At 43.7% G+C, this 18,143-nt stretch overlaps 1 protein-coding gene across 1 annotated transcript in view; it reads left to right on the top strand.

Moving 5' to 3' along the window:
* The first annotated feature begins 1,850 nt into the window (after positions 1–1,850).
* The window catches only part of LOC140453276 (digestive cysteine proteinase 2-like), a 41,392-nt gene continuing 25,099 nt past the window's right edge, over positions 1,851–18,143 (top strand). The window contains exons 1-6 of the mRNA XM_072547830.1: positions 1,851–1,965; positions 3,713–3,772; positions 7,411–7,503; positions 9,073–9,245; positions 10,910–11,150; positions 13,823–14,021. Coding sequence (XP_072403931.1) covers positions 1,911–1,965; positions 3,713–3,772; positions 7,411–7,503; positions 9,073–9,245; positions 10,910–11,150; positions 13,823–14,021 — 821 coding nt within the window. The 5' untranslated portion in view covers positions 1,851–1,910. The remainder of the gene's footprint in view (positions 1,966–3,712; positions 3,773–7,410; positions 7,504–9,072; positions 9,246–10,909; positions 11,151–13,822; positions 14,022–18,143) is intronic.

Genomic DNA, 18,143 nt, shown 5'->3' with positions numbered 1-18,143 from the left:
TACAGTTCTGGTCACCGCATTATAAGAAGGATGTGGAAGCTTTGGAAAGGGTGCAGAGGAGATTTACTAGGATGTTGCATGGTATGGAAGGAATGTCTTATAAGGAAAGGCTGAGGGCCTTGAGGCTGTTCTTGTTAGAGAGAAGAAGGTTGAGAGGTGACTTAATAGAGACATATAAGATAATCAGAGGGTTAGATAGGGTGGACAGGGAGAGCCTTTTTCCAAGTATGGGGACGGCAAACATGAGGGGACACAACTTTAAAGTGAGGGGAGATAGGTATAAGACAGATGTCAGAGGTAGTTTCTTTACTCAGAGAGTAGTCAGGGTGTGGAATGCTTTGCATGCAACGGTAGTAGATTCGCCAAGTTTAAGTGCATTTAAGTCGTCATTGGACATACATGGAATAGTGTAGGTGGGATGGGCTTCAGATTAGTATGACAGGGCAGCGCAACATTGAGGGCCGAAGGGCCTGTACTGCGCTGTAATGTTCTATGTTTTATGTATCATTAATGTATATTGTAAACAGCTGCAGTCCCAGCACCGAACCTTGTGGTACCCCGTTTCTTGAATGTGCAGCCTGTTCAGATTATATGAAGTCATTGTTGCCTCGGTTCCACATTGTAAAGGCACAGAGGACACTCAGACCAATGTATGACACGCGTTCACCAAGAGAGTGAGTAAGAACACTCTGTGGGTGATGATTGAGCAGGATGATATTGACTGGCAGCAACCAGCAGCAAGGCGACCAGAGTGACAACCGAGTGTCATGGAAATCAATGCCTACTCATTCAGGCAGGCATTTCCACACTACAAGTTGCACACTTCCAAACCACTACACTGAAATTTAATCTTGTAAACTCTGTTTTACGTGCTTGTAAAATTATTGAACTCACAACATGTGTCTATGTCATAGAGTCATAGAGACGTACAGCATGGAAACAGATCCTTCGGTCCAACCCGTCCATGCTGACCAGATATCCCAACCCAATCTAGTCCCACCTGCCAGCACACCCCAATATCCCTCCAAACCCTTCCTATTCATATACCCATCCAGGTGCCTTTTAAAAGTTGTAATTGTACCAGCCTCCACCACTTCCTCTGGCAGCTCATTCCATACACGTACCACCCTCTGCGTGAAAAAGTTGCAATGGGACCCCTGCAGCTGAAGTCATCCTGACCTAGACACCTCAGTCACCTGTTGGGCTGCACTGCTGGTTTAACTATCTGAAATTAAAGTTTTAGCTCAGGGTCCTGAGGCCAGTGCTTAAACTGAACGGACTGAACAGAGATCAGAAAGTGTACCTGCAGCCAAGCTGGTCTGTGTACTGTAACCACACTGAGGAGGGGATGAGGGTCCACTTTCAAAGGAAAATTGAATCATTAAATGCAGTCCTGAGGTCAACATTGTCGAGTCAGGTCAATCACAATCAGATTAAACTAGACGTTGGAGACATGTGACACAAAAGAAGCTTAAAGTCCATGATTCTCGACCTTTGCAGTTATCCCCAGGCTCTGATGGATGTGTTCTCATTAACCTGGAGCAGATAGGACATGAACCCAAGCTCCCCGGCTCAGAGGTACAGGCACTACCACAGGAGCCCTCAATTTGACTGTGGACGTGGCAGAAGTTGCTTCTGGAACGATATTCCAAGATCTGGAATTCTGTACGTTTTGGCTTCATTTTTCCGTGCGAATGGTGTGGATGTAAAGGGGATGCTCATTGCAGGGAGCGGGCTGGTTGTGGTTGGGACTGGCCTGTGCTATCACTGGGAGGGAGGAGTTTAGGATAATTCTGTAAAGCTCAGCAGCTTCCTCCACCCTGCCGGTCCCAGAGGCACTCTCAGTCCGGCTTCAGAGCTGGGACTAGCGGCTGCTCCGCCCGTCCTGCCGTGCTGTCCCTGGCGGAGCGATGGCACTAATCGGACACTGGATGGGCATCATATTTCTCTTCACCTTGTTCTCAGGTATAAGCTGCTCCTTTAAATAAACCCTGGCTGGGTTTACAGAAAGGCTAGAGCACTGGCTTTGACTCCCAGTCTCACTTAGGAAACAACAGGAAAAGTTACTCCTGAAAGTTACTCCTCTGATGGTTGTTTAAAATCAGGTTTGACTTTGGGACTGAGACCCGTGGGCTGAAGGTGGCAGTTAGACCAGAACGGTTCCAGATAACGAGTTCTTCAGTTAGGGAGCTGGAACTGAAAACCCAGCGATCAGGAGATTGAGAGAGATTTTTTTTAAAAAACTGCAGGAGGAGAAACTCTGGCAGCATTTGTGTCGAGAGAAATAGAAAGAATGTTGCCAGTCAGATCTGACTCTTATTGGGAACAGGAGCAGGGAGGAGATCTGATAGAGGTGCTCATAATCACACGCCATTAGGATCCATAAGGGGAAAAAAAACTTCTCCCCAACTGGGGAAAGTGGTCCAAGCCAGAACACAACTATCTACAATTGCAGGAGAAAGTGAGGATTGCAGATGCTGGAGATCAGAGCTGAAAAATGTGTTGCTGGAAAAGCACAGCAGGTCAGGCAGCATCCAAGGAACAGGAGAATCGACATTTCGGGCATGAGCCCTTCTTCAGGAATCCTGCAGATCTACCATTGCAGCATGGTGACACAATGGCTCAGTGGTTAGCACGCTACCTTACAGAGCTAGCTGCCTGGGTTCGATTCCACCTTCAGTGACTGTATGGAGTTTACATATTCTCCCTGTGTCTGTGTGGGTTTCCTCCCATAGACCAAACATGTGCAGGTTAGGTGGAATAACCCTGGGAAATTGTCCCATAGTGTTCAGGCTAGCTGAGGGGGATTACAGAGATGGGCTGAATGGCCTGCTTTCACACTGTAAACAACAGTATGAGAGAGAAGTTTTGTTTTCGCCGGAAGCAGTTGACCTGAATGTAGCACCTGGAGTGGTACCTTCAAAAATAATTTAGATCATTATCTGACGGTGGAAGGGTTTAGGTGAATTGCTTTTTGCAAAAAGCCAGCACGGGACAACAGGCCAAAAGGTCTCCTTCAGCGCTGTCACTGTACTATTATTCTAAATGTACCCACCATTAATGTCACGATGTATATGGTGTGTTTAATATTTATTCATTGCTCAATGAGTTTCCTTACAGTAGGTCTGGAAGGAGGATGTGGACTCATGCAAAAAAAATCTGTATTTCCACATATTTCCAATAAGTTGTCCTCCATGTCATAAACCAGTCTGTCTGCATCTATCTTGATTGGGCAAGTCTATAAAACTATTTGCAACTTGATAGTTTCCCACTGGGGAATCTAGTAACTGATGCACTTTCTGTATTTAGTCAGGCTGATTCGGCCACATTCTGCTAAATGGGTGGCATAGTCGTTAGCACTGCTGCCTCACAGCACCAAAGACCCGGGTTCAATTCCCGCCTCGGGCAACTCTCTGTGTGGAGTTTGCACATTCTCCCCGTGTCTGTGTGGGTTTCCTCCGGGTGCTCCAGTTTCCTCCCACACTCCAAAGATGTGCAGGTCAGGTGAATTGGCCATGCTAAATTGCCCATAGTGTTAGGTGAAGGGGTAAGTGTGGGTGGATTGCGCTTCGGCGGGTCGGTGTGGACTTGTTGGGTCTGTTTCCACACTGTAAGTAATCTAATCTGATATGACAAATCAGCACAAAGGGGTTTACTGTATGGTCATGTGTTTCTCTAACTATCTGTGTTAATTTTATATTTTCTGAGGTAGCATTTGATGCCCAGTCTTGGATGAACACGCCCAAATTTCCAGATACCTATCATGTTACAGGTATGTTCCAGGTATATTCAGCATAATGACATTGATATCAGAAATAAAAACTAGAATCACTGGAAATATATTGCAGATTCTTCAGCATCTATCAGAATGCAAGTAGATTAACATTCTCGGATTGACCCTTCACTAGAACTTTAGAAGAGTCACATTTTTCCTCCACAGTTGCTTATGGAATTTCTGTATGCTTTGAATATTTCTATTTACTTTTATATTGCCAGATTTTTTCTGTATCTCTGCATTAAGTAATTGCCTTATTAAATACATTTCAAAGTCCTAAAGAGCTTGCGTATGTATATATGTGTCTACATTGTGTGTGCATCAGTGTGTGTGTCTCTGTCTGTGTCTGAATGTGTGCATTAGGGCATGTGTGTTTCTGTCAGTCTGAGTGTGTGCATCAGTGTGTGTGTCTTTGTGTCTGAATGTGTGCATTAGGGCGTGTGTGTTTCTGTCAGTCTGAGTGTGTGCATCTGTGTGTGTGTGTCTCTGTGTCTGCATGTATGCATCAGTGCATGTGTCTGTCTGTCTGCATGTGTGCATCAGTGTGTGTGTCTCTGTTAGTGTCTGAGTGTGTGCATTAGGGCGTGTGTGCCTCTGTCTGTCTGAGTGTGTGCATCAGCGTGTGTGCTTCAGCATGTGTGTGTGTGTCTCTGCGTCTGCATATGCATCAGAGCGTGTGTCTGCGTGTGTGCATCAGCGTGGGTGTGTGTCTCTGTGTCTGTGCATCAGTGTGTATGCCTCTGTGTGTGCCTGAGTGTGTGTATCAGTGTGTGTATCTCTGATTCTGAGTGTGTGTAACAGTGTGTGTGTCTCTGTCTGTGTCTGCGTGTGTGCATCATTGTGTGTGTCTCTGTCTCTGTCTGCGTGTGTGCATCAGTGTGTGTCTCTGTGTCTGCGTGTGTGCATCAGTGTGTGTGTTTCTGTCTGCGTGTGTGCATTAGTGTGTCTGTCTGTCTGTATCTGAGTGTGTGCATCAGTGCATGTGTGCATCAGTGTGTGTGTCTCTCTGTGTCTGCGTGTGTGCATCAGTGTGTGTCTCTGTGTCTGCGTGTGTGCATCAGTGTGTGTGTCTGTATCTGAGTGTGTGCATCAGTGCATGTGTGCATCAGTGCGTGTGTCTCTGTGTCTGCGTGCTTGCAAGAGTGTGTGTCTCTGTCTGTGTCTGAGTGTGCGTCAGTGTGTGTTTCTGTCTATGTCTGTGTGTGTGTGTCCATTGTGTGTGTCTCTGTCTGTGTCTGAGTGTGTGCATCAGTGTGTGTCTCTGTCTGTGTCTGAGTTTGTGCATCAGTGTGTGTATGTCTCTGTCTGTGTCAGAGTGTGTGTGTCAGTGCATGTGTCTCTGTGTCTGTGTGTGTGCATCAGTGTGTGTGTTTCTTTCTGTAGCTGCATGTGTGCATCAGTATGTCTCTGTGAGTGCATCAGTGTGTGTCTCTCTGTCTGTGTTGGCATGTGAGCATCAGTGTGTATGTCTCTGTCTGAGTGTGTGCATCAGTGTGTGTCTCTATGTTTGCAAGTGTGCATCAGTGCATGTATGCATCAGTGTGCGCATCTCTGTCTTTCTGTGCGTGTGTGCATCTGTGCGCGTGTGTATGTCTGAGTGTGTGCATCAGGGTGTGTATGTCTCTGAGTGTGTGCGTCAGTGTGTGTGTCTCTGTGTGTTTCAGGAGTGTGTACATCAGTGTGTGTGTCTCTGTGTCTGCGTGTGTGCATCAGTGTGTGTGTCTCTGTGTCTGCGTGTGTGCATCAGTGTGTGTTTCTGTCTGCATGTGTGCATCAGTGTGTGTGTCTCTGTCTGTGTCTGCGTGTGTGCATCAGTGTGTGTCTCTGTGTCTGCGTGTGTGCATCAGTGTGTGTGTCTCTGTGTCTGCGTGTGTGCATCAGTGTGTGTCTCTGTGTCTGCGTGTGTGCATTAGGGCGTGTGTCTTTGTGTCTGAGTGTGTGTGTGTGTCTCTGTGTCTGAGTGTGTGCATCAGTGTGTATGTCTGTGTGCGTGTCTCTGTGTCTGAGTGTGTGCATCAGTGTGTGTGTGTCTGTGTCTGTGTGCGTGTCTCTGTATCTGAGTGTGTGCATCAGTGTGTGTGTCTGTGTCTGTGTGCGTGTCTCTGTATCTGAGTGTGTGCATCAGTGTGTGTGTTTCTGTTTGTGTCTGACTGTGTGCATCAGTCCGTGTTCTGTGTCTGAGTGTGTGTGCATCAGTGTGTGTGTGTCTATGTCTGTCTGAGTGTGTGCATCAGTGTATGTGTGTGTGTGTCTGTGTGCGTGTCTCTGTGTCTCAGTGTGTGCATCAGTGGGTGTATTTCTGCCTTTGTCTGAGTGTGCGCATCAGTGTGTGTGTGTCTATGTGTGTGTTTGTGTGTGTGTGCCTGTGTCTGAGTGTGTGCATCAGTCCATGTGTCTCTGTGTCTGAATGTGTGTGCATCAGTGTATGTGTCTGTGTCTGTAAACTTTTGCTATAAAGTCTGTGTCCTACAGTCGCATGCTCCACAACCACGTGATGAAGGAGCAGCGTTCCGAAAGCTAATGCTTTCCAATAAACCTGTTGGACTATAACCTGGTGTTGTGTGATTTTTAACTTTGTCCAAAGCTGGCACCTCCAAATCATTATTTTATAACATTTCCTTGCAATTGACTGTTTTCCATTTAAGGTAATGGACCTTGTAATTGGTTTTAGTTACGTCATTTTGGGAGGTCATCACCAGATCTATTCTCTCTGATCTCTTTCTTTAAGGTTATGCTTGAAAATGCAGGTGCAGCTGCCTGGACCATTATCTCCATCTCCCTTATCTTTACGGCCACAGAAACAATAGGCACAGTTCCCTGATAGCCCCAGCACAGTTTCAACTTGGCAAAAGGGAGGACTGCAGATACTGGAAACCAGAGTTTAGATCAGAATGGTGCTGGAAAAGCACAGCAGGTCAGGCAGCATCCGAGGAGCAGGAGAATCAACGTTTCGGGCAATAGCCCTTCATCAGGAATAGAGCTATTCCCTCTATTCCTGATGAAGTGCTTTTTCCCGAAACGTTGATTTTCCTGCTCTTCAGATGCTTCCTGACCTGCTGTGCTTTTCCAGCACCACTCTGATCTAAACCCCAGCACAGTTTCAGCCTATTAACAAATATCTATGGCTTGACCACTTCCTTGCCATCTGGCCTTTCAGTCCTCATACCCAAAATGCCATTTGCTTTTTGGTCAGGGTACCCATTCTGTCACCATGATGCAACCCAGCTCACAGGGCTTCATCACATACAGTTTCCAATCATTAATAGGAATGAGATAATAGATGCATGATTCAAAGTACATGTCACAAGATTGTTTGCACGTGTGTGTATTGGCCAACAACATGCAGACTTCAAAAACATAATAAATAAAGTACAGGAACCTTCATTTATAAACATTAAAAATGTCTTTATCCATTTATTTTACCTATTCACCTCGGTTAAAGTGTCAATTTTTTAAATGTAAAGAAACAATTGCATTTTTACAGCTCATACTTTGACATAGGAGGTCCGACACAGCTTTAAGCCCTGAATGTGGTGTGAGTGCACATGGAGAATGGTGCGATGCTGAATGTCTCTTAGTTGCAAGGGAGAGGTCTGTTTGACTGTAAGAATAAACAAACTTTTTAATATTTGCAGGAATTCTGTCATTGCCATTCGCTGAGATTAAAGAGCCGTTCGAAGCTTGGTACAACCTGTCTGGAAACGTCAGCCGCATTGAATACTATTATGGTACTGCTTCTGTCCCGATAGATTAACATATTGTTTCAGTTAATTAGCCTTAAGTATGCGTGTCAAGTCATAGTGAATTGTTACAGTTGGAATTTTCCTGATTCTCAAAGGATTTAATTTCTGATTAAATCCATCTATTTCTATAACCTGATTATTATCTCCCTCTTTAGTTTCAGTGAAGTGAGAACAGTGATAAGGTTCTGGAACAGTGGTATGGTTCTGGAACTGCTTGACTGTGAAATGTTCCTACAATTTTTTCTTGCAAATTTAAGGATGATGCTGCATTCTGGAAGAAGCTAAAACCAGAATTGAACTGAAAGCAACATATGCCAGAGATCACAGTGGGTCAGGCAGCATCCAGGGAGAGAGAGCAAACTAACATTTCGAGTCTGGATCACTCTTCATCAGAACTAACGTGAAATGTGGAGGGGGCAGCATTTATGCCATAGTGGGGGGTGGGGGGTGGGGGATTGGAACTATCAACACCCTTTCTCCCCCAGCACTCCCACACCCCCCACACTTCACTTCAGCTCTGATGAAGAGTTATCTAGACTGGAAACATTAGCTTGCTCTCTCTCCCTGGATGCTGCCTGAGCCGCTGTGATCTCCAGCATTTGTTGCTTTCAGTACAGATTCCAGCATCTGCATTGATTTGTTCTGACAAACTGAGTTTAGAATTGAGTTAGATTGTGTCAAGGCTGTTAGTAGCTCATCATTATTTTTTAAAAACCTACTAGTTTTTGTCAGCAAATTAATAAAGTTGTTCTAAAGTTACTGTAGCAGAAGCAGATAAAGACCAGTTCTGATTATAATATAGTTCTTATATCTCAATCTCTGAAACCTTCACTGTATTGTCATTAGGGAATCAGGTTTAAAAAACAGCACGTTTCTTCCAGATCAGATTAACAGAAAGGGAAAATTGGCTTCATAGATTCCCTACAGTGTGGAAACAAGTCATTTGGTCCAACAAGTTCACACCCACCCTCGAAAGAATATCCCGCCTAGACCCATTCCCTCACCTATTACTCTACATCTACCCCTGACAGCAAAGCTGCACCTTTCTGCAGTGGACATTTCGACAAATTCACAACCCCTGAGCAAAGAAATGTCTCCTCACCTCAATCTTAAATGCCTGTACCCTTCTTTTAGAGCTGTGACTATAGAAGACATAGAAATTTCAGTCGATGATCATCAAAACATTCAAGTGAGATACTGTGAATCCTGGGAATGTGAAATAGGAGCAGCAAGTGTTTAATTCCTCAGCAGGTCATGCAGCACCAATGGACAGAAAAGCAAAGTTAATGCTTCAGAGCGATGGGCTATCACTGAAATTATCAATGCCGTGTTCAAATGTACACTGGTTTTTAATCTTCCTGATTACAAATTACTTTGGAAGTGTAGCTATTTTTGACTCTTTTCCACATGATGAAGACCCAGCAGCCACACTGTCTGTCGGAGGACGTTTGCTGAGTGTAAGCAATAGTATTGATAGTGATCTGCTCACAGCTTTCATTTACTGTTTCTCCTTTTGTTTGAATAGTTATAAATCGATTCTTTTCCATTTGACAGGTCAGGTTATAACCCTACAGCATGGGTTCGAAAAGCCAGCTGGAATTAGTTACAAGATTTCTCCAGAGACTACAGAAACGGAGATAAATGTTATCAAATGCTTCCAAATAAATGGAACTGTTGACGATCCCATCCTTCCACAGTCAGTCTTTCCAAACTTGAAGGGTTTTAAGGTAAGAGTGACAGGTGCTAAAGTTTAGAATTCAGTCAAGAATTAAAATAAAACTATGAGAGCATCATAATGGAAAATTCTAAATGAAAACAAAAATAATATGATTAAAGGCAAGACAAGAGGAGCAGGAAAATGCAGAGGTAAATGGGACCACCAGGTGCTTGAGCAGGGAATTAGGATGGAGGGAAGGTAATAATGGCAGAGAAGGTGTGGGTGGAAAAGAAATAAAATAGGATGGGAATCACAAGTTGGAGGAGTATCTGAATGACTGAGGAAGAAATAGAGAAGAGGTGTCTCTAAGTGCTAGATTTTTCAAAGCCCCTTGACCACCTCCAGAGAACAAAGTCTCAGGATGATGGGGCAGGACATTGAAAACTGGAGGAATTTCTTCATTTAGAGGTTGGTAAATCTTTGAAATGCTCTGTCCCAAAGGTTGTGGAGCTCAGTCGCTGATAGTGTTCAAGACTGAAACCAATGAATTTCTACTAAAGGGATTTGAAGATGGCTTAGGATAAAGGTGTGCAAATAGAAGATTAGGTATGGTCTCAATAGATGGTGGAATGGACTCAAGGGGCTGAATGGCCTCCTTCTGCTTCTATTTCTTATGATCTCACCTCCATATTGTACTATCACCTCTCCTCGAAAAGGAAAGGACAAAAAGATAGACGATGGGGGGATTGAAAACAACCTCATCTCAACTGACCACCGTACATGAATGAATGAACACATCCAAAATGAACTCACTCACGTGAGTCTCCGTGATGTGTGGTCAATAACCTGACCTTCTTCATTTTAGCTGTTAATGTCCCGCTGCTTGCACTGACACAACAACATCTCTAGAATGTTTCCTGAAGTAGGGCTTTCCAAAATGAGAGGTCATCATGTTCGGAAAAGGGGCAGCAGATTTAAGAGAGAGATGAGGAAAAATGACTGCTCCAAAAGGGTCATGAATCTATGGAATGCACTCCCCCAGAGTGCAGTGGATGCTGGAGCATTGAGTAAGTGTAAAGAGGAGGAGATGGATTTTTAATGAGTAACAGGTTGAAGGGTTTTGGAGAGTGGGCAGGCAAGTGGGGTTGAGGCCAAGATGAGATCAGTCACGATCGTATTAAATAGCAGACCAGGCTCCAGGGGCTGAATGGCCTCCTCCTGTTCCTAGTTCTTATGTTTAGTGGAGAACATTATTTTACTTCTGTATTTCCCAATGAACCTCAGTTAGAAGACTGCCAATATTTCCCCATGAGATTGAGAGATTCATGTTGCCATTTAAGACCCAGTTCTGAGGTAATTGTCCCTCATTACTCTAACGTTACTGTGTTCACTAGCATTTTCATTATGTTCCATATTTAGCTGACCTGCTGCAAGTGGAGACAGATTCACTTTGACACTGCTGAAAGAGGCATGGGTGAAACAATTGCCTCTGGATTGCTCACAAATTGGAAGTAATCAGCCAAGCAATAAAGCAAACAAAAAGCAGTGATCTGCCGTTATTTCAATTTTGTAGTGCAGTGAAAATCTAAAGTAGAGAAGTCCTTTATGGTGAAGGGAGTACAAATAATTCTCGATCTGTATTAAATACTAAAGAATTAAGTTAACTTTTATTATCCTATTTGTATTTATCAACATTTGCGGTCTGATTGTGTATTTTAATGTCCATCTATTTAGTTTATCAAGGAAGAGGACTATAAAGGACAACATTGCAGTGTGTGGCAGAATATTATTTATAAAAATGAAAAGAAGAACAATTACACCATTTGGATCACCAATTCTACAAATGGTCCCATTCCAGTCCATTATGAAATGAAGGGGTATAATACGTTGTTTGGATCCCATTATGACCAATATCAATTAGATTATGGGACTGTGCACTTTGACATGGACTCAAATATCTTCGAACTTCTTGAAGGTAAAGCTTTTGAAAGATGGCTACAGATGAATATGTTGTTCAGAGATGTTGATGTTTGCAGAGAGCACTCCCCATTTGGTTATGTGGTGTATAACGACACACTCTTGCTTGAGGTTCTGTATGGACCAAAGCAAACCCCCTTCAAATAATTCCAGAAGATAGCCTCGACCCAACTTTTACCTCATTTAAAGGCAAGTGTAAGATGCTGTGTTCACATATAATTTGATTGGTTACACTACTCAGCTTTAAGCAAAACACACTTTATTCCTAACCTACTGTTAAAATACAAATGAAAGAAAGAAGAATTGAAATAACTTTAACTCCATTGGAAAAATTAGTAGAATAATAGATTATTTAACTACTAAACAGCAATTGTTCCAGTATAATAACACCCCATAAACACACCCTTGACAAAGGCAAATTCAGTAAAACAGATTGTCTCACATGTGATTCCGTCTGCAGGGAGAGAGCCCAACCTTTTAGCTGGAACAGAGAGAGGTGTAGCTGCTTCTATATTCAGCTTCAAACCACAACAACCAAAACTCAACTAAAACCCTCTGGGAGCCAGACTCCACCCATTCATGCTGTTTCTATTGTCCAAACGTTAAAAAAAACTTTATTGTCTTGGAAGAGTCAATGTGGTACCTCTGTCTTAAAACGTCTCTTCAAAAACCATGGGTGGCACGGTGGCTCAGCAGTTAGCACTGCTGCTTCACAGCGCCAGAGACCCGGGTTCAATTCCCACCTCAGGTGACTGACTGTGTGGAGTTTGCACATTCTCCCCGTGTCTGCGTAGGTTTCCTCCAGGTGCTCCGGTTTCCTCCCACAGTCCAAAATGTGCAGGTTAAGTGAATTGGCCATCCTAAATTGCACGAAGTGTTAGGTGTAGGGGAATGGGTCTGGGTGGGTTGCTGTTCAGCGGGTTGGTGTGGGCTTGTTGGGCCGAAGGGCCTATTTCCACATTGTAAGTAATCTAATCTAAAAAAGGATGAAATACACCTCTTAAAGCCACAGTGTCATCATAGCACTCTCAGATAGTCATCATACACTGTCACTGATGTATGAGGAGGGCAGAGAGCAGCACTCTTCCTGTTTGCCTTACCCTTGAGATTGAGTTTAACATATGAATTTTCAAACTGTATTGAATGTTTTGAACCTTCCATTTGAGCTCATTTTTACTGACTGTCTCCTCAGCATTTTCTCCCACTGAAGAATTGAAATGTAACCTACTGTCTATTTTTAAAGTTCCAAAATTAGCAGTGTTTGGAGTCACTATGATAAAACAAAGAACTGAGTGCATAAAATAAAAACATCGTGCTGGAGAAACTCAGCAGATCGGGCATCGTCTGTGGAAAGAGAAACAGAGTTAATGTTTTGAGTCTAATGAAGAAGCATCATTGGACTCAAATGTGAACTCAGTTTCCCTCTCTACAGATCTGTTGAGTTTTTCTAGTAATTTCTGTACTTGTGGGAACCACTACATTTGTTTTTAATATTGTCCCAAATTGGCACTCACTTTATCTATGTTAGAGCAATCAGTAATTCCACACTAACTCCTATCATAGAATCATTCATGCCGACATCATGAAATGTTTCAAAAACCAGTAACAGTGCAACAGTGCAACTTTCATTCTTCAGCTTTTGTAAAGTAACAACTCCTTGTTAAGGCATTATGCGATCGCTCATATAATGAGTGTAGCTTTGGGAAGAGAACAGGAGCATGATTTTAAGGGAATATTGTGGTTCAGAGCAGCATTGATTAACCAGAAGGTAAAGATGGGAGCATGACCAAACTTGATATTTGAATATTCCAAAAACCTCAGTAGCTACGATGAATGAAGTAAGAAGGTTAGGACTGGGGAGATGTGAATTTTATTTTGTGTGCTGTTCGAATTAATGTTGGGCATTTTATTGGAAATGCTCTTGAATATTGTGTATGTCATAGTGAACCTGAACATTAGTAATTAGTAAGCTGTCAAATTTATTCATTTCTCATCAGAAAGGAAACAAAGAGCCTACAAAATACAATCATAACATTTAACATTAAAGAGACAAACGTGTCGTTCCGTTATAACACTTGTTTCATCAATGTGAATTCACTGTAACGCGATTGACGAATTGGGGCACACGTGTTGGCTGTAACAGAATTACATCATCTACATGTTAAGTGCTGTTTCTAAAGCATGATTTTTCTATATCGGTGGCTCAGTGGTTAGCACCGCTGCATCACAGCACAAGGGTCCCAGGTTCGATTCCAGCCTTGGGTGACTGTCTGTGTGGAGTTTGCATATTCTCCCCGTGTCTGCGTGGGTTTCCTCCGGGTGCACCAGCTTCCTCCCACAGTCCAAAGATGTGCGGGTCAGGTGAATTGGCCATGCTAAATTGCCCATAGTGTTAGGTGCAATTGTCAGAGGGAAATGGGTCTGGGTGGGTTACTCTTCAGAGGGTTGGTGTGGACTTGTTGGGCTGAAGGGCCTGTTTCCACACTGTAGGGAATCTAATCATAATCTATAACATAGGATTCCACAAGAACGCAACCATCGCGTTATAGAAGGACTGATTGTATCTTTGACTTTCTAATGGAGAGTCCGGCATATGGTCATGCTCACTCTAATAAAACTATTGGAAACCTGAATTGATCCATTATTGATCTATTGATTTCTTTGTGACAGGTCTGCCTTGTGAAGGATTTACTGGTCCTGAAGTAGAACACAGAATCCTGGCAAATCCCATTCAGGATTTAGTTACCACCGATAAGGAAGATCAGGCTCATCGTTTGTTTCAGCATTACAAGGAGACGTTTAATAGAGACTATGAGACAGATGATGAAGAGCATGATTTGAGAAGAACCACATTTACTCACAATGTGAGGTATAGCCACTTTTACTTTCAATGAAATGGAGAGCTGTCATTTTTATTTTTAATGCTGGTTCTGAGCCCAACTATAATAAATCCCAAATAAAAATTGAAAACACTGTGGATGCTGTAAATCAAAGACAAAAACAAAAATTGCTGGAAAAGCTCTGTGGAGCATCTGTGGAGAGAAATCAGAGTTAATGTTTCAGGTCCAGTGATGCTTCTCCAGAACATTCTGAGGAAGGGTCACCAGACCCGAAATGTTGACTCTGATTTCTCTCCACAGATGCTGCCAGACCTGCTGAGCTTTATCAACAATTTCTGTTTTTGTGTTTGATAAATCCCAATACTTCCTTTCTCTGGGATACTTATGTCAGTCCATCTTGAATTTTGGCTGCGCTGATGATCTTTCATCCTTTCACTGTTTTACTGAATCTCAGTAGACCAATCACTGCACCTTAAACACTTGCAGAAGCATTTTAAGAGGTGTTTATAAAAACCACTTACCATACGACAATTAGACCATAATAAATGGCAACAGGAGAAGACCGTTCGGCCCCTTGAGCCAGCTCCATCATTCAGTGGGACCTGTGGTTGACCTAACATTCCTCATTTCCACTTTCGTGTGTATTCCCCGTAGCCCTTGATTCCCTGACTGATGAAAAATCTATTTCAGTCATAAATACACCCAGGGACTCTGCCCCACAGCTCACTGTGGCAAGAAGTTCCAAAGATTCACAACTCTCTGGGGAAAGAAAGTCCTTCTCATCTCAGTCTTAAATTGGTGCCCCTTTATTCTGAGACTATGCCCTGTGGTCTTAGACTCTCCCATGAGGGGGAGCACCTGTCAGTATTTACCCTGACAAGCCCTTTAAGAATCCCATCTGTTTCAATGAAATCACCTCTCATTCTTCCAAATTCCAATAAGTAGAATTGTTTCTTGTCAGTGGCAGTCACTCACTAACGATTACAGCTGTCCACCTCAGAAGCTCCGTGACACTGGTCATGGATTCTATGGCTCCTTGTGTGGCCGATGCACCCAATCCTAGAGCCACATCTCCCACCGCACGTTTCCGAGAGATGGAATTGGTGCCTGGCCTGGAGATCATTCCTTTTCTGTTCTTCCTCTTGCTGGCGGATGTTCTTGAAGAATTGTGTCTCTTCATACAGGAGTTTCTTCCAAGTCAGTTTCTTCTGAACGAGGGTCTCCCATGTGTTGACATCAATGTTATGTTTCTTGAGGGAAGCCTTCAGGGGGTCTTTCAAAAGATTCCAATCTCCTCCTTTCAGTCGAGTGCCTTCCTTGAGCCTGGTGAGGAAGCTTTGTTCTGGCAGTCAGAACTCAGGCATCTTAAACACATGGCTGTCACAGAGTCATAGAAACATACAGCACAGAAACAGACCCTTCAGACTCTATCATGCCTCCAACAAAATAACATATTTCCTCAATGGGACCAGAACTGCTCACAGTATTCCAGGTGTGGTCTGACCAACAGCCTGCACCTTCAGAGAGCTGGCAAGTTCTCCCTGGTGTCCTGGTGTCCTCTCTCTCAATCAGAATCATTAAAGCAAATGACCCTGTTCATTAGCACCTTTTTTCACTGGAATTTAGAAGAATGAGAGGAGATTGCAGAGAAACCTATACAATTCTAACTGGACTAGACAGGATAAACATAGGAAGGGAGTCCAGAAACAGGGGTCAGAGGCTGAGGGTATTTAGGCCATTTAGAACTGAGATGAGGAGACACTCATTCAGAGAGTGCTAAGACTGTGGAATTCTCTGCTACGGAATGCAGTCGAGGCCAAAACATTGAATGCTTTCAAGAAGGAGTTAGATATAGTTTTTTGGATTTAACAGGTATGGCGATACTGAGTTGGATGATCATACTGAACAGGCTTGAAGGGCCAAATGGCGTGCTCCTACTCCTGTTTTCAATGTTTCTATGTGTTATGTTTTGTGAGATTTTGACATGTGTCATTACAAGTTTAGAATTTACAAATATCGAAACTTCAAAAAAAAGGTTATCCTCTTTCAAGCAATTTGACACACCACGTGGTTGTGAAAAGGCAAGTTTCTTCACTTTAATTTCAACAAAGATCCAATAAAATGTGAGTCTGGAGAATGAACTTTTATTTACATAGTGTTTCAGGACAACCCACAGATTCCTTTTGAAATGCAGTCAGAATAGTTATGCAGATCAACAAAGGGTTAATGCTACACATCTGGAAGACATTGTCTCATCCTACCGCTCCCCCCACCCCAACTTCCACAAATAATCAAAATCAATGGAGCACCACTGGACAATGTGGGCTAATCCACATAGAGGCAGCAGGGCAATCTGCTTTGGGAATGTGTCTGAGATATGTGCAATGTACAGCAGACATCTCAAATCCTGAGGGAAATACCACTTGTGATGCAAAATCCTACAAATCCACTGTCAGGGTAGATGCTCCCTTGTCAGTGTCCTCTCTCAGGGCCAATGTCCTCAGCATCAAGGCACTGGGTTAATGTCAATCAGCTGCATTCGACAGGCCACATCCTCTGGATGCCTGACACAGGACTCCAACACAAGTTCTCCATTCCAAGCTTCACCAGGGAAACCAGTTACCTGGAGGGCAGAGGAAATGCTTCAAGAACATCCTCAAAACTTTCCTGAGAAAATCCGGAATCCCACACTGACCCTTGGGAATCTCCCACCTGAGGCCTCCCAAATGAGAGAAGAATCATCTGTGAAGGAGTGAGCCATCTCGAATGTCTCCATCAAGCTGGGTTGGTGAGCACATGCACTGTGGAAGGAGTGTGTGAAAACTCAAACATCCCTCACACCTCCTGTCCCACTGGCTGGCAGGACGTTGGATCCAGAATCAGATTGTTTCCTGGCCTTAGGACCCATAACTCCAGAGTAGGGGAAAAGTCATCCTTAATCCTGAGAGACTCCCTAAGAAGGTGAAGAAGAATATTACATTCAACAATGTTTTAAAAAGAATCAATAACTGATCGGCCAGATAAGAATAAACAGTCTGGTAGCGTTGCTGGAGAAACCTTCACAACAGGAACTGTATACTCATCCACATGGAATCCCTTGAAGGCTGCCTCAATGGGATAATCAGCTTTAACTGAAAAGCAACATTTTCAACATTACAGCGTCCTCCATTAGTATTAAGAAATGTCAGCTCAAGGCCACAATGAGACTTAAAGCCAGACTCACAGATAAAAGGACTCCTGGTGGGCACTGTGATCCATAAATGCAGAATGGTGAGATGTTTGTGTTCACATGCCCCACCCACATGCTGAGCCTAAGATAAAGCTGCAATCGACCATCGTTCAAAACTACATTTCCAATGAAACATTGTAAATGAAACCTGTCCACGTGAGAAGGACATTACATACTGACAGAGACGTTGGCCAGGGAACAAAGTGGTGCTTTGAAGTGACAGATAACTGGAAGCTCATGGCTATTTACGCAAACAGAACATAGGTGTTCCACTAAGCGATTGCCCAGTCTGCGCTTCGTTTCCCCAGTGTAGAGGAGACCACATTGTGAGCAGCGAATGCAGTCGACTAGATTGAGTGAAGGACAGGTAAACACTGGTTCACTGAAAGGTGTGTCTGGGCCCTTGATACTGAGGAGGGAAACAGGCAGCTGCTACACCTTCTGCATTTCAAGGGAGGATGCCGTGGGGCTGTGGGGTGGGGCGAGGTGTTGGGAGTGAAGGAGGAGTGGACCAGTGTGTCCCAGAGGGAATGGTCCTTTTAAAAGGCTGACAAGAGATGGAATGGGAATATATGTCTGGTGGCGGCATCTGCTGAAACTGGCAGAAATGAACCTCTGGATGTGGATGCTGGTGGGATGGGAGGACAAAGTGCAGTCAGTTCAGATGGAGATAAATTGGAATTGCTGAGGGGGGCAGAGAAATTGAGGCAACCAATTCACATCACCAGTTCTCAATAAACAGGTTAGGGTCAGGTAAAAGGTCAGAGGGAAGGGCCCAGGTGAAGGGAGAGTGTTGGAGGTGGGTGAAGGGATATCTGGGATGGGGAGGAGACTCTCATCTGAAGAAATGGGCACGGAGATGGTAGGTGATGGAAGATGTGTTCAATGTCAAGTTGTGCCCGAAATTCATTATGATGGGGAT

Source organism: Chiloscyllium punctatum, chromosome 27 (assembly GCF_047496795.1).
Source record: "Chiloscyllium punctatum isolate Juve2018m chromosome 27, sChiPun1.3, whole genome shotgun sequence".
Taxonomy (NCBI): Eukaryota; Metazoa; Chordata; class Chondrichthyes; order Orectolobiformes; family Hemiscylliidae; genus Chiloscyllium; species Chiloscyllium punctatum.
The sequence above is the reverse complement of the archived record's forward strand: the minus strand, read 5'-3'. Positions and strand labels throughout refer to the sequence as shown.